The sequence below is a fragment of the Passer domesticus genome, chromosome 1 (assembly GCF_036417665.1).
Source record: "Passer domesticus isolate bPasDom1 chromosome 1, bPasDom1.hap1, whole genome shotgun sequence".
In the NCBI taxonomy this organism is placed as follows: Eukaryota; Metazoa; Chordata; class Aves; order Passeriformes; family Passeridae; genus Passer; species Passer domesticus.
Genome location: NC_087474.1, coordinates 14,544,989 through 14,559,325, shown reverse-complemented (window position 1 = coordinate 14,559,325; position 14,337 = coordinate 14,544,989). Strand labels below are relative to the sequence as shown.

Genomic DNA, 14,337 nt, shown 5'->3' with positions numbered 1-14,337 from the left:
TGGCCCCAGGGCACACTGCTGGGAGCTGTTTGCTCCGTGTGCCCGGCGCAGGCAGCTGCCCGCACCCCGGGCTGGCCGCTCCGCTCCGCTCCGCTCGCTCCCGCCACAGCGCCGAACGCCGCGGGCACCGCCGGCGCTTCCCAGCGCGCACGGAGCGGGCTGAGCCCCGCCGGCCGCCGTGGCAGGCGGCGCCTGCGCAGAGCGGCGCGGCCGAGCGGCCATGGCGCTCCGCGCGGGAGGGCCGGCGCTGGCGCTGCTGCGGGGCCGCCTGCGCCTCCCCGGGCCCGGCGCCCGCGGGCACGCCCGGCTCGGCCGCTCCGGCGCCGCCGCCGCGCAGCCGGCTGCCGAGGAGCCGGCGGAAGGTAGGCACGGGGCGCCGGGCCGCGCTGCAGTCGCCGCGGGCCTCGGTGCCGCACGGGCGTGGGGAGGGGAGCGGCCGCGAGTCCCGCTCGGCAGCCCCGCAGGGCCCGGGCAGCGGGGCGGCCTGCGCCCTCCGGGGCTGCAGCCCTGGAGGCCAGAGTCCGCTGTCAGTGCCCGGGACGCGGTTGTTAAACGCAGACACCAGCTAGAGGTGAATGGAGCGGCGGGGCTCATCCCGAGAGACCCCCTCAAAAAGCCAGAGGAAGCGTGTGAGTGAGGCTGGGTCTTTAGTACAGCCGAGAACTAGTGAGGAGTGTCTGTTGCTGCTGTGCATCAGTGCCATGCTCAGACTGTGCAAAGCACAGCAGAGCCAGAAGTTGTGAGATCCCATCATCTCTGTAGTGACTAAGCATGTACGGTGGTAAATCAGGCAAAAATCACAGCTATTTTGGCCTAATGCATGTCCATGTCACCCGTCCATGGGGCTTTGCTGCATCTTGGTCACTTCATCCTTCTGTTTCCATGGAAACGGTGATATTTATGTTCTTCATAAAGTGCTTCCTTAGTTTTCTGATTAAAAATGCTTTATAAAACTAGGCTGTTGAAAGAGCTATCATGGTTATTATTTACAACAGTAAATGATGCTGTGAGAGCTCAGTAAAGTTATAAAATGAAAGATTTTTAAAAAATACATACTATCAAGTAATACTAACAACTGTCATGTAATGATACTTAAAGGTTTTGTTGAGGCCACAATATCCCGTGGGTTTTTCAAAACCAAAAACAGAAGAAAGAGCTCTCTGCTGAATATCCCTGTGGCAGATGGTAGCTGCTGGGAAATGCTCCCCAGCTTCCCAATCCGAATGACAAAAAGGGAATATTAACAGGCAACAGCTTCACGGGCTCTGCTGATGTGGTGTGGTCAGTGGATTAGTGTGAAAGCCCTGCAGGGAAGGGAGCATGGCTTCAGATTTGGGAGCTGGCCCCTTTGCGTGTATGCAAACAGGAAAACTTCCATGTTTCTGGATGCTCAGCATGTCTCGTGTGAATTCTGGAGGCTGTCAGCAGCAGTACAGCTTGCCAGTGGTGTGATGAGATATGACTGGTCTGTGGGTTTATTGTACTGCAGTAGATGAAAGTGTATTATTAAGTGAAAAACTTGAGTGGGCGTTTACTGTAAAGGAAGGTGCTGAGTTGTAAAAATAGCAAGTGTTGAATTGTTCCAAAGTGCTGGTTTTGTGGTAGTTAAGAGAGACTGTCATTCCAGTGAAGCTTGCCAAAGGTCTAGACCTGCCTCACAGCCTAGCTGGCATTTCCTAACTCTTATGTGTGTGCTAAGTTTTTTGATGGTGAGCAGCAAATTAAGCAACAAAAGATTCCTTGTATTATGAAGCTTCCTATGTACCAAAGAAAGTCAGTTTCATTTTCTTCCTACCTTTCCTACTCCTTGTTATTGCAAATGTATGCATTTGTGAGAGAAGTACACTTAAGTTTCTTTCTTTCATTCGTTCTTCATTCATTCATTTTTGCTGTCATAATCGTGGAGAGCCAGGACAAACCTTTGTTCAGTTGTACAATCCAGAGGAAGAGATTAAGTGTACTAAAACCAGCCATACATCTTTCTGTTTACATAGAAAAGCCTTGATGTTTGTTCCTTCTCACAGATGCTGAAGTCAGCACCAGAAAGAAGACATTTGCTGAAGTCCAGACAGAACGACTGGATCAAGCTGAACGGACTGTTTTAATTAAGTGCCCATCAAAACTTAATGAAAAAAAATTATTGCAGTACTTAGCCAGTCATGGAAAAGTTAAGAGTCATTTCTTTTTTGAAAATCGTGTAAGTAATTAATGATGTCAACTAAAATCTACATTTAGATGAAAATAAATACCAGAAAGAAAATTTGGTTAAGGCCTCATACATAAGTTAAGCAAATTATAAACACTTAGTGTACTAAATCTGTTTTTATCTGTGCTAATGTTCACAAGTTGCTGAGCACTTGATTTTTATTCTTAAGTCAGCTAAGCAACACCTCTAAGAAATAGCCAGCAACCTGTTTTGCACTAAATCTTTGAAACTTTCACGTAGCACCATTCATTGTTCTGACAATAGAGATAGCTCTTTTTTTATGTTTCTTGAGTATTTCAGTTGTGAAGATGAGTATAGTTCAGAACTTTTATGTTTAGTGCTTGCTTCCAAGAATAGCACATCTTAAAACTTTTAATCTCTTATGGAAAAGCATCTAAAGTGTTTTGAGATATGGAACCTAGCATTTGGCTTCAGGGCTGTCATATTAATCTGTCTCAGGAGCCCCAGGAACATCTGAGTAATATCAGCACAATGAGTTCAAACCTTGTATGCATTTATCTCACCCTGTATTTCCATTCTTAATGTTTTAGGGCATCAGTGCTTTAGTAGAGTTTTCAGAAAAGAGCAGTATAGCCTCGTTGCAGGATGCTGTTGGGATCCCAAGTGCTTCAGAGCATCATGTTGTCCCGTTTAAATCAAGACTTTTTACTTTCACCCTGAAAAACCCAGTGAGTCAACACGTTGAAGAGACACCACTTCACCTCTCTCCTCAGTGTCACATTCCAGTAAAAGATCTAATTGAAAAGCTTTGTCTTGCAGACAGTGTAAGTAGAGGTTTCTAGATCTCTTTTAATTAAAAATAAGACATGTTCATTTCAGATTTGCAAGTGGTCAAACTTATAAAGCTATTTATTTTTATTAAAATGGTAACATATCAGCATTTTATGTGAGTGGTTTTCCTACATGGAAGTAAATAAATGAAATTATTAATTTTAATTTTGAAAATAATTTCTCTGTATGAAAGAAACCTTTTTGAAGTTTTGAAAAATAACCTTCTAATTGCATTGATTTTAAATAGATTAAAATGTATGTTCATAGAAGATGGGTCATTATATTTTTACAGTGTTTATTTTCTGAACTAGATAAGCAGTCAGATGTACATTCTCCTGAATGAGTATCAGCTTACAGAAGAAAACATCAAGCTGCGATTTCTGGCCTGTTCTTTGGTTCGGGATTTTGCACGTGCATATTTCCCTGACAGCACAGTAAAGCCTTTTGGCTCTTCAGTCAACACGTTTGGCAAGCTGGGATCTGATGTGGACATGTTTTTGGACTTCCGTGATACAGGAAAGCACGCTACAAAAATGGTAAGATTGTGCTGTGCATCTTCAGTTTGTTGGATTTCTTCAACAGAGCAGCTGATTTGCTGTTTCACATACAGGAATCAGTTTATTTTTATTTAGGTTTTAAGTGGGTTCATACTATAGAGTGTGAACAAGTTTATTTGAATGTTTGGATCTGAAGACTTTCAAAAACTGAATGCGACGTGGACGAGATGTTCTTTGCAATAGGAAGAAAATGATTTGGTGTTTACCTGAACTTTGCACTATTAGGGCGAATGAAGAAAACCCTCATCCTCCAAAATTGTTTCAGCAAAGTCTTCTGAAAACACCTTCCCATTCTATTGTCATGTTTTCTTCCCTGTAGCTTCTGTGCTTCAGCCATGCTCTGTTAAAACTTGACTTTGTTTTTTAGGGTCCTCCATGTCCTAAAGGAAAGTAAATTTGTGCATGTGCACGTCTGCATTTTGGGAGGATTGTCACGTTCTTTTCCTTACCTTAAAGAGATGACTTTATGCTCCAGGAAAAGTTACTGAATTATATACTGGGGTGTATATATATATTTATAGGCACATATTGAGTGTGTGTAGGTGTGAAAGCTCAGGACGTGGAATAGTCATGGTGAATGCTTACAGGTCACAGATTCTGAATGAATAGTCAAGTAAGTGATTCTCGTGGTGTGAAAACTTTTCTTTTTACTTGTGTGGTGATGGTTTGGGAAAAACTGTTGGTAAAAGCTGTTAGAAAAAACTGTTGAAGTTTGGGAAAAAAGTTAAAGCCCATTGTCTTTTAAGTTTTCCTTAGAAGACAATGGGCTTAAACTTTTCAAGATTGAAAATTCTCTCAGCTTTTCTGTACAATTTGTATATTGCTGTGTAAGTCACTTTTAAAGAAATAATCCTTCAAATGTTTATAGTTTTTAGTATTACTGCAGTGATAAATCACAATGAAAGCAAATATGTCAGCTGAAGAGAAGGATCATCATGTGTGTGTGAAGTGTTAAATCTTTATGTTTAATCAGTGAAGTTGCCTCTTAAATTTTGAAGGAATAACTTCAAGTATTTTCTTCAAATTTTCTTTCAAGTATAAAATGTCTATTTTCAAAGCATATTTGGTAGCTAGCTGTTTTCTTTAATATGTATCTTTTGTGGAGATAGAAGTTCTATTGTGAAATGTAGAGTATTTGATGATGAGTGAGTTTACTGGCAGCTGTGATTACCTGTGGCTGGCTGAGAGACTTATTGCTTGGAGACAGAGGGGAGGTAGCTTTAGTTACAAGGTGATTTAGCAGCAGTGGAAGAGGTGTGTTCTGATTTCTTCATTTCTGTAGCCTTTCAGGAGGTGCCAGCAATGAGGAGGATCAGGCATTTCAGCACCTATTTACATGAAATAACTGGTTTTGAGTCTTATGGCAGACTTATTACTAACTGCAATTTAAGAAAAGGGGCAGGAGTGGGAACATTCTTTACCAAGAGTGAATGCTAGACCACAGATGGGGGCATTTTTAACCTCTGGGCTGTTTGGGAGATTAGTGAATGACTTTAAGCAGGGCTCTGTGATACTTTAGTGTAGCACTTTTTGTAAACTGTTATGCTTCTTCCTTAGATTACTGTATCAGTTTACTGAAAAGTAACTGTTCATTTTTAATAATAGTAATAGTTTCATATTTGCTATTTCCATCTACATGACAAGAATTGGGGAAGAACCACAGGGTTGGGGCAAGAGTATCAGTACTTCATACCCCCTAGCTAGCACCAAAGCTGTATATGAAGGTTCATTTAATTGCTTAGAATGTCTACTTAATCATTATAAAACAGACTTCACTCCGTTTTTGAGAAACAGTGAGGTGCTGTCTGGAAAGGCCCATTGTGGTTTTTGTCACAAATATAAATATCAACACCAGCCCACCTACAGGTCAGCTGAGTACCCATCTTTATCTTTCCTGTTAACTGCCTCATGTTGACAGTTACAGCTCCTTTCACTCAGAGCCAGCCCCACTGCAGCATGCAGCCCCACAGCCAGATGGGATCAGGGACTGCTGTCCTGGCATGTTCCACCACACGTGCTGCTGACTGGAGAGCTGCTCCAGGAGGAGCAGGAACAGTCACCTCAGAGAGACTCAGAAATTCAGCCCCTGAACTGACCTTATGGGAAGGGCTGCAAGGTCCATAACTTCTGAATTGTTTCACCTGGCTGAGGTCACTAATTTGTGGACAACAAAAGTAATGTGCTCGGTATCTCAGTTACTGTTACATCACTGTAATTTTATTTGTACAGCATGCATTCACCCATGACATGTTCCAAGGGGGAGGATAAGTCAGTGTCAAGTATAGGATTAGCAAAAAAAACTAGATGATGTCTAAAAAACACAAGACTATAAAGGAAACAGAGGTTTCACAGGTATTTCATTGAGGTAAAAACTACAAATATAACAAATCAAAATACGAAGACCTACAGAGAAGTTAATTTCTGATGTTAGAATATATCTTCACAATATTTTTGTCTTTCAAGGAAACTATATATGATATAAAGTAATTTTTAAAGTGTTACATAATCATATCTTAATTTGAAATGATTTAAGTAATTTGCATGCTAAATTTTTTAAGTTTTTTAAATGAAAAAGACATTTTTCCTTACACTGCGACTTGATTTACTAATAATGTGTTGTTCTTTGAGGATTTGACATGGAATTACCAGTAGTTTGAAATTATTGGTTGTGTTACCCCTCTGTAATTGTATGCTCCTCTGTGCAGTCAGAGCATTTATGCTCTCCAGGTAATTCCAGAATTATGTTTTTTAGCCAGTAATGAGATGTAATACTATTACACTTCTGTTTGAACATGTAGGTTTATAGTAAGTTGATCACTCTTAGCCTGGAAAAATTGAATCACCAGAAAAGAATATAAAAGAGAGAGCAATATGGTTTTACCTATTTTAAGTTCTGTGGACTGCTTTGAATAATTCTTGTCTTTCAGTTCTAGCTGTACAAACTCCTTTGCAAATTGTGGTGGTCTTTCAGAAGTATTTTTAAATGTCACTTTTGTTGGAGAGCTAACAGCTTGCTTTTAAAATTCTGTGTTAGAAAAAAGGTCCCTTTGAAATGGAGTATCAGATGAAAAGATTGCCATCGGAAAGATTAGCAACTCAGAGGATTCTTTCTGTGATTGGTGACTGCCTTGATAATTTTGGTCCTGGGTGTGTGAATGTACAGAAGATCCTCAACGCCCGCTGCCCTCTGGTGAAATTTTCCCATCAGCCGACAGGATTCCAGTGTGATCTGTCAGTGAGCAACAGGTGAGACCTGGTTTTAAAGTTTGCAGAGAATTCTGATGTACTTAAAAGTGTTCTGAAAACCTGTAATGTCACTTGTTTTCTGTGTTCTTAACAAATGTGAATGTTGGCTCTCAAAGTCAAAAGGATATTTTTTGACTTCTAGAGGTTAGAATTTGATGCCCTTAAGTTGTCTTTCTCTAGCATTGGAAATACTTGCTAGCTGAAGGTGAAGCCTCAAAAACCAGTCTGTGGAAGAAGGTTGGCTTATACAACAGGAAAGCAAGCAGTCAGTGTTCATTAGTCATTGCTTCCCTTCCATGTATGCGCAGCCTTTCTTGATTGCTTTCAGATTAAGCAGCTCCAGAATGTTAATTTTTAGGGATTTTGCTTCTAGTTATTTTGGTGTCCTTCCCTTCTTCTTAGGGGCCTGCATACCCGTGTTTGCTGGGAATCTGCCCTGGATGCCGAGGGAATTCCCGCGGGAAGGGAGGGCAGCCTGCGGCGTTCCCGCGCGCGCAGCGCTGCCCGCTAGGGGGCGCCGGCGGCCCGGGAATGGCCTCGGGGCCCGGGAATGGCCTCGGGGCCCGGGAATGGCCTCGGGGCCCGCGGGTGCCAGCCCGGCCGGGAATGGCCTCGGGGCCCGGGAATGGCCTCGGGGCCCGCGGGTGCCAGCCCGGCCGGGAATGGCCTCGGGGCCCGGGAATGGCCTCGGGGCCCGCGGGTGCCAGCCCGGCCGGGAATGGCCGTGCCGCCCCTCCATGCTGCTGTTTCCGCCAGAAATGGCCCCCTCACTCCAGCAAACAGCGCTGGCATGAGTGTACCCAGCCGAAAATTAGTTACTGACCCTTTTCACTGTTGTTGGGGAATATAAAAATATGAGTGATTGTTCTTCAGGATAATGTGACAGGACATGAGGGAATGGCCTGAAGATGTGTCCGGGGCAATCCAGGTTGGATATTAGGAAGAGGTTTTTCAGAGGCTGGTTGAGCCCTGGAACAGGCTCTCCAGGGAAGTGGTCACAGCACCAGCCTGACCGAGTTCAAGGAGCTTTTTGACAATGCTCTCAGCACAGGCTGTGACTCCTGGGGCTGTCCTGTGCAGGGCCAGGAGCTGGACTTTGATAATCTCTGTGGGTCCCTTCCAACTCAGGTTATTTTATGTTTCTGTGATACAAGTTTTAGTGCAGTTTTGTGACTTGTCTGCATCAGACACAATCAGGTCAGATACACTCAGTTTTCTGAATTACCCAAAGTTCTGTTTCAGAATATGCAGGAGTTGTTAAGGCAATACAGAACAAGTTTCTTACAGTGAAATTACTTCTCTATATGCTGCCTCAGTGGAAGTCAGCATGTAGTTCTGTACAAGCTTCTTTGTAACTCACTGATTGTAGTTTGGCTGGTTGGGACTGCATGTCTTGTCATTATCATTTTACTAGAAAGAGATCTCTCTGGACACCATAAAACATCTCACAGCTGAAATTTAAGAAGCCTAGGTGTTACAAAATTTTGACCTAGTAAATGTCCTCAAAAGGCTATGCTGAATTTTTAGAACACCTTTTAGCACTTCAGGCTAAAACTGAACCAAAGCAAGTTTTGCTCTCATACTGTACTTCCATTTTTTTTCTACTTTTTTTGCTCTCCCATTTGTACAATACATGAATGGTTGTGTAACAGTGTGATAAAGAAGATCAAAAACTGATCCATCTGAAAACCTTTATCCTTCCAGATTAGTTGTTTTTTTCAGCTGGACTAAGCAGTAATCATTTGAAAATTACCAAACTGACTTGTTTTGAGGATTTCATTGTGTCTCTGCACTTAGATTATTTTTCAGTGCAGCATTTTACTACCTTTTAGATAAAAGCAGTAAAGGAAGTTCTAGTTGTATTTTATTATATGTTAGGATAGAGATATTATCTAACCTACCAAAGGCAATTGTAGCTGAATTATGTTTTTTCACCTCAGTTCTGCATAGTTTGACTCCACAGTACTTGATGGTGTTTTCTTTAATTTGGTTTTTTTTTTCCTCCCACTGTGATGTGGATTGAGGAAACAGGAAACAGTGCAAATGCGTATTATTTACCCAGAACTGTATAATTCTTGCTATGTATGAAAAACTACCAGGTATTTAATATTTAATCCTTGATAATTCCAGGCATTCCTACCCAAACCATTATACTATTCTATGATTCTCTTCTATTTTTTAAAATGTATAATTTTTTTTAATCAAAGTCCCCTTCTCTTATAATAAATACTGAATACTGCATCTGGTACTTTCTGATTTTCTCATCATTTGCACGTCATGCCATTTCCCCTTCAGCATTGCAATCAGGAGCTCAGAGCTGTTGTACATCTACGGCAGTCTGGATCCGCGCGTGCGGGCGCTCGTGTTCACTGTGCGCTGCTGGGCCCGCGTTCACGGGCTCACCAACAGTGCTCCTGGTACCTGGATTACAAACTTCTCCCTGACCATGATGGTCATGTTTTTTCTGCAGAGGAGATCGCCACCTATCATTCCAACACTAGACCAGCTTAAAGAGCTGGCAGGTAAGCGCAGATGTTTGTGTTCATTGCAGTTGATTGTTTATTGCACATTTGTTTTGTCTAAAGTGATCAACAAACCCAAGCAATTTCTTTATGCTCTTGAATACTAATGAATATTATTTGTGTTTTAAGTTTGAGGGAATACACAAGTTTTACATGCTTTTTTCAGTGAAAATAATGCATCTATAAAGGCAAAATAAATCCCTTTTCAATACAACACTAATAGGATTTAGAGGGGTTAGACTTATTCTGTCCCTTAGATAATGAAATGTAATTTACTTGTTCAGTGCTCCTGTGCTGATTTTTTTTTAAATTTTGTTATTTAGAAGACTTGAAGGGTCTTGAACATTTCTGGAGTTAAGGATTTTGTGCAAACTTAACTGCACAAAATATGATGATATGATGTGTATTGTTTTATAGCTACCAAATACTATAAAGAAAGGCTGTGTTTTCTCCTCATTTGTAATACCCTTGAGACCGTTCAGGCCCTTTGCAAGTAATTCTTGTATCTCCACAAACAAGCTGTTCTGGAGGTTTCTCACACAGCATTCAGGGTGTGTTATCTTCATGAATCATATGACAACATAGAGAATGACACCCCAAGTTCTTGATTCCTTACTCATGTGTTCTGCTTATTGACATGATTCCTTGGAAGCTTTCAGTGCTTGAAGTGGAGGAAAAGGTCTGTGTTCAGTTGCTTTAAAATAATTTTAAACATTTCCATCAGAATTCTGTAGAAATATTTATACATAAAACATGTGTTCTAATATTTACAAGAGTGTTCCTGATTCTGTGAACTTTTTCAGAAAAAGACAGTGAATGCTCTGGATATGATTTTTTTAAACGCTCATGTAGGTAGTAACCTCAAGGAGTTGTGCTGTTAAGTGTGAAATGCAGCCCTCTATGCAGAGATACCCTGCTTGTTACTTAGAAGAAGTTTTCAGAGATACGAAGATGTCATTTATCTTAGTCCTGTAGGATTTAAAAAATGTGCCATTTGCTCATGATGTTTTTCCTTTGCCCATCTATGGACTTCTTTTAAGTCTTTTATGACTTAATTTGAATCTTAACCTAAAAGTTCACTTGTGAGTTCCTAATTTGATTTGTGTAGTATGGTAGCATTGATATGAGTTTGTTATCTGAATTTTATAAATACAATGGTATTTTACTGTTTATTACTTCAAAATATGCCCACAATTTTTCTTTCAGGTGAAAAAGACAAGCATATAATTGGAGGATATGATTGCTCATTTGTTAGTGATTTAAGGAAGATTAAACCTACAAAAAACACAGAAACACTTGGTAGGTAGATCTTCATAAATTTTGTCTATTTTATGACCATATTGAAAACAAACTTTTCCTTTATGTTACTGATGGCTCTTGTTTTTCTTTCCCCTTAGATGTATTGTTGGGCGAGTTTTTTGAATATTTTGGAAACTTTGACTTCAGAAAGAATTCCTTAAATCTTCGAAAGGTAAATGGATTTTAATTGTTCATCATTATCAATTGAATCTCTCTGTCTGCCATTTGACAAACTGCATATGCTAAGCAACAATTTCTGTCACCCTTAATTATACATAAAAAAGCTATTTATATGGAAACAGAGTTATTTCTGTGCATGAGGAGTGCTTTCCTCTTGGAGCCCAGTAACTTACAATACCGTTAAGAACATTTATAGTGTCATTACTTGGGTATGCTGGAAAGCAGAAACTGAGGCAAAGCTAGTGTGATTTTAATGAAAAGCCCTGTAATAAAAGTAGCAGTTTTAAAAAGTCAAAGCTCCTTTGCTTCTGTGGGAGTAAAACTTTTCAAATGTCATGATGTCTGTCATAGTAAAGTCTGTGACAAATCCTGTGAGCTGGCATGATTCGTGTTTAAAGTTTGGAGTTCAGACCCAACCAGAGCCTACATTAAAACTTACAGCTGAGTTTTGGGTATGCTTTTGCCACTGCAGTTTCCTACTGCAGTTTGTATCAGCTACAGTAACTGTACTGCAGCTCAGTGAGCATTGCCATAGCATGATCTGTGCTAGCACTTCAGTTTGCTTTATATGCTTTAGTCATCCTATTGATCTGTGTGTGCATGCAGGTGTAATAGAAATACATGAAAATGTAACCTCCATAACGCACACCTCTTCCTGCTGGGCTGCTTCCAGAGTGGGGGTTCAGTGCCACGTTGCTGTGTGGATGCTCATTTGTTCTCTTTCCTATTTGGGCATTGTAGATTACTGGCTAAAGAACTCTTTTTGCAGATTGGTCCTAGAAACTGATTTATTTAGGTGGAGAACTTCAGCAAAAACACATTTGGAGCCTGAGCTAGTCAAGCGAGGTATCTGGGCCGCTGCTGTTCCTCTGGCAGTGCTCTTGGCCCTGGGGCAAGTGTATGTAACATGGACATAGACACTTCCTGGGCCAGCAGGAGCTGGTGGATTCCTGCTAGAGCTTGTGGCAGGGGTTCTGCTATGCAGAACCAGTCAGCTAAGAAACACTGATAAGCACTGAGATGGAAGTGCATTTAAATAACAAACGACATAGTTGTCAGCTATTTGTGTTGTGCTGTACCAGGTGCCTCACCATGGACCATGACCTGAATAGCTCTGTGCTTAAAAGACAGACCAAACTGGGAGGAATTTCAGCCAACAAAGCGATCTTGTTCACTTACACCAGCACTGTGATCTCTTTGAACAGTGTGGGAGGAACGGTTTGAACAGTTTAAGTGCATGCAGTATTTTATCAAACTGAGCTGTGCAGGTTAATATGACACACTGATGCTGCCCATACACAAGTGGAGATGGAGAGTAGGAGGGTGCAGTAGGTGAGGTCTGAGGTTTGTTGGACAGCAAATGGGAGAATGGCCAAAAAGATAGGTTAAGCTGTAGTTGTGTGTTCTTTACCTTGAAGGAGATCTAAGTTGAATGTGGCAAAGAAAACCACCACTGAGAGGATCAGAGAACAGGAATAATACAGTCAAGTTGACAGGAAAATTAACTTGATTAATAATGACTGGTGTTTTATAAAATGTTCTCCAATAGGTCAAAACACTTTTAATTCTAATGTAATAATTCAAGTGATTTGTTATTTGTTCAGCCTATAATGTACATATGCAACTTTGCTTTTTTCTTTGTACTGTCTGCAGGGAAAGGAAGTAAATAAGCCTGAGTCGTCTCCTCTTTATATCTGGAATCCCTTTGAACAAGACCTTAATATCAGCAAGAATGTTAATCAGCCACAGCTGGAGAAATTTATAGCTATGGCCAGAGAAAGTGCCTGGATTTTACAGAAGGAAGACAAAACTCAGCAAATGATCAATAAAGAACCTTGGGGACTGGCAGCTCTACTGATACCATTTGGAAAAAATAATTCCAGCAAGATGAAGAATAGGATGAAAGGAATAGGAAGTGAAACAATCAGAAGCCTTTTGGACTCTTTAAAATTAAATAATGCAAGCAGTCAACAGAAAGCAGTGGGAAAATGACTTTAAGCACAGAAACACAATAGCTAATATTCTGTTTTAGGAATTGAATGTGACACGCAGTCCAAAGAACATTAATTTTAATATTTTTATTATGGGGAATAGAGAATCAAGCAATCTGTTTTTCATCCTAATGATTTTTTGTACAGATCTGCGTTCTTTCTGTACATTTTTCTCGTCCTTACTCCTCACTTTTCCATCTGTTTTATGAATGAAGAGTATTCAAATGTAAGTTTTACAGATGCACTTTGGAAGTAGCCTCTAGTTGGGCACTCTTCTGTAAAAAAGGCTGACGGGAGCAGTATGGGAAAAAGCCTTTGGGAATTCTCTTGGCTGGCATACAAATGATATGCTAATTAAAAGCTCAAGAAACAACCACCTTTCCATGAAACCACAGTCTGAAAGAAGATAAATGTGTTGGAACCATTGTTTCCAATCCAGTGGTGTTTTGGAAGCCAGTAAAACCGAAGTGCATGTATCTATTTTTGCAGTTGTTTTCCATTCGTGTAGATAGTGCCAAGACAAAATAAAGAGAATGGAATTAGATAGTCAGGTGTGCAGTTTCATAAAGCATTGCACCACCACAGCTCTCCAAGGATAGTGCCACTGGTTTGTGTTGGAAATTGGGTTTGCTCTTGTGTTTACCACCTGATTTAAAATGTCTTTAGTTAACTCGCCTTTGCTTTCTCTACCCAGGACTCGTCTCCACCCACACTTGTTTCTTATTTTGCTTTCAGCTTCACTTTAAACCTGTATTTCAGGTTCAGGCAGGGGTTCTTGGATGCCCTTCTTGCTTCATCACTCTCCCCAAAGCTGCTGCCTACCAGGTGACATCAAAGCATTCCTGCAGAGGGATCTGTCCTATGCAGAGATCCAGAGAATCACCCCAGTCTTGCCTTGGTTTTCACATATTCAGGAGAACAGTCACTGTCCCCCTTCCAGATCAGCTGGGCCAGCAGAGTCAGTGCTTTTTATTGACTTGAAACATTGAGTGCTCTCTGCATCTACTCAAAAAGAAGTCTTTTCAGAGGAAGAGGGAGAGGGGAGGGAAGGATGGAAATGGGAGATGGAGAGCAGGCAAACTTTAAAAGTACATTTGTGGGTATTTCACCTGTCCAGTTTGAGAGCCACTCATGCATTAGACTAAATGGTAGCACTGTTAGCAACTCCACAGAGTGTTTTCTTTATTCTTAACAGAAATTCCTTAAAGGAAATTACTGTATTCAGAGATAATCAAATAGATGAAACATTAATTTTATAATTACTGTTTCATTTTCAGTACTTTTAGACTCTTTAATGTTGCACTGGTATATGATCTTGTGTAGACTTTTTTCTAATGGTGTGGTCTAAACAATTTATAAGTGTGTTTTCTCTTTTCTCTGATATATTATTCATTGGAAATACTGTGGGCAATGATAATGCATACTTCCAAATACTTGTAAAAACTGGGCAAGGAAAAGTATCTTCTAGCACTTGACAAATGAAAGGGTTGGTTCTTCAGGTCAATTCCATAATAGTTTATTCAGAGTTTAAAATAATACTTATG

General features: G+C 40.8%; 1 protein-coding gene across 1 annotated transcript; it reads left to right on the top strand.

The window, feature by feature from the left end:
• Positions 1–211: 211 nt before the first annotated feature.
• On the top strand, positions 212–13,337 carry MTPAP (mitochondrial poly(A) polymerase). The gene is made up of 9 exons (XM_064403756.1): positions 212–362; positions 2,025–2,197; positions 2,758–2,991; positions 3,310–3,534; positions 6,590–6,801; positions 9,097–9,323; positions 10,530–10,622; positions 10,721–10,794; positions 12,456–13,337. Exons 1-9 carry the CDS (start codon positions 221–223, stop codon positions 12,792–12,794), a joined length of 1,719 nt encoding a protein of 572 aa, XP_064259826.1. The 5' UTR covers positions 212–220; the 3' UTR covers positions 12,795–13,337.
• The last annotated feature ends 1,000 nt before the right edge of the window (positions 13,338–14,337 follow it).

What these genes read in the sequence shown, in the direction of transcription:
- MTPAP (XM_064403756.1), top strand. Translation starts at nt 221, where the DNA reads ATGGCGCTCCGCGCGGGAGGGCCGGCGCTGGCGCTGCTGCGGGGCCGC. An exon ending in TGCCGAGGAGCCGGCGGAAG is followed by an intron (nt 363 to 2,024) that starts GTAGGCACGGGG and finishes TCCTTCTCACAG; the next exon opens with ATGCTGAAGTCAGCACCAGA. An exon ending in ATTCCTTAAATCTTCGAAAG is followed by an intron (nt 10,795 to 12,455) that starts GTAAATGGATTT and finishes TACTGTCTGCAG; the next exon opens with GGAAAGGAAGTAAATAAGCC.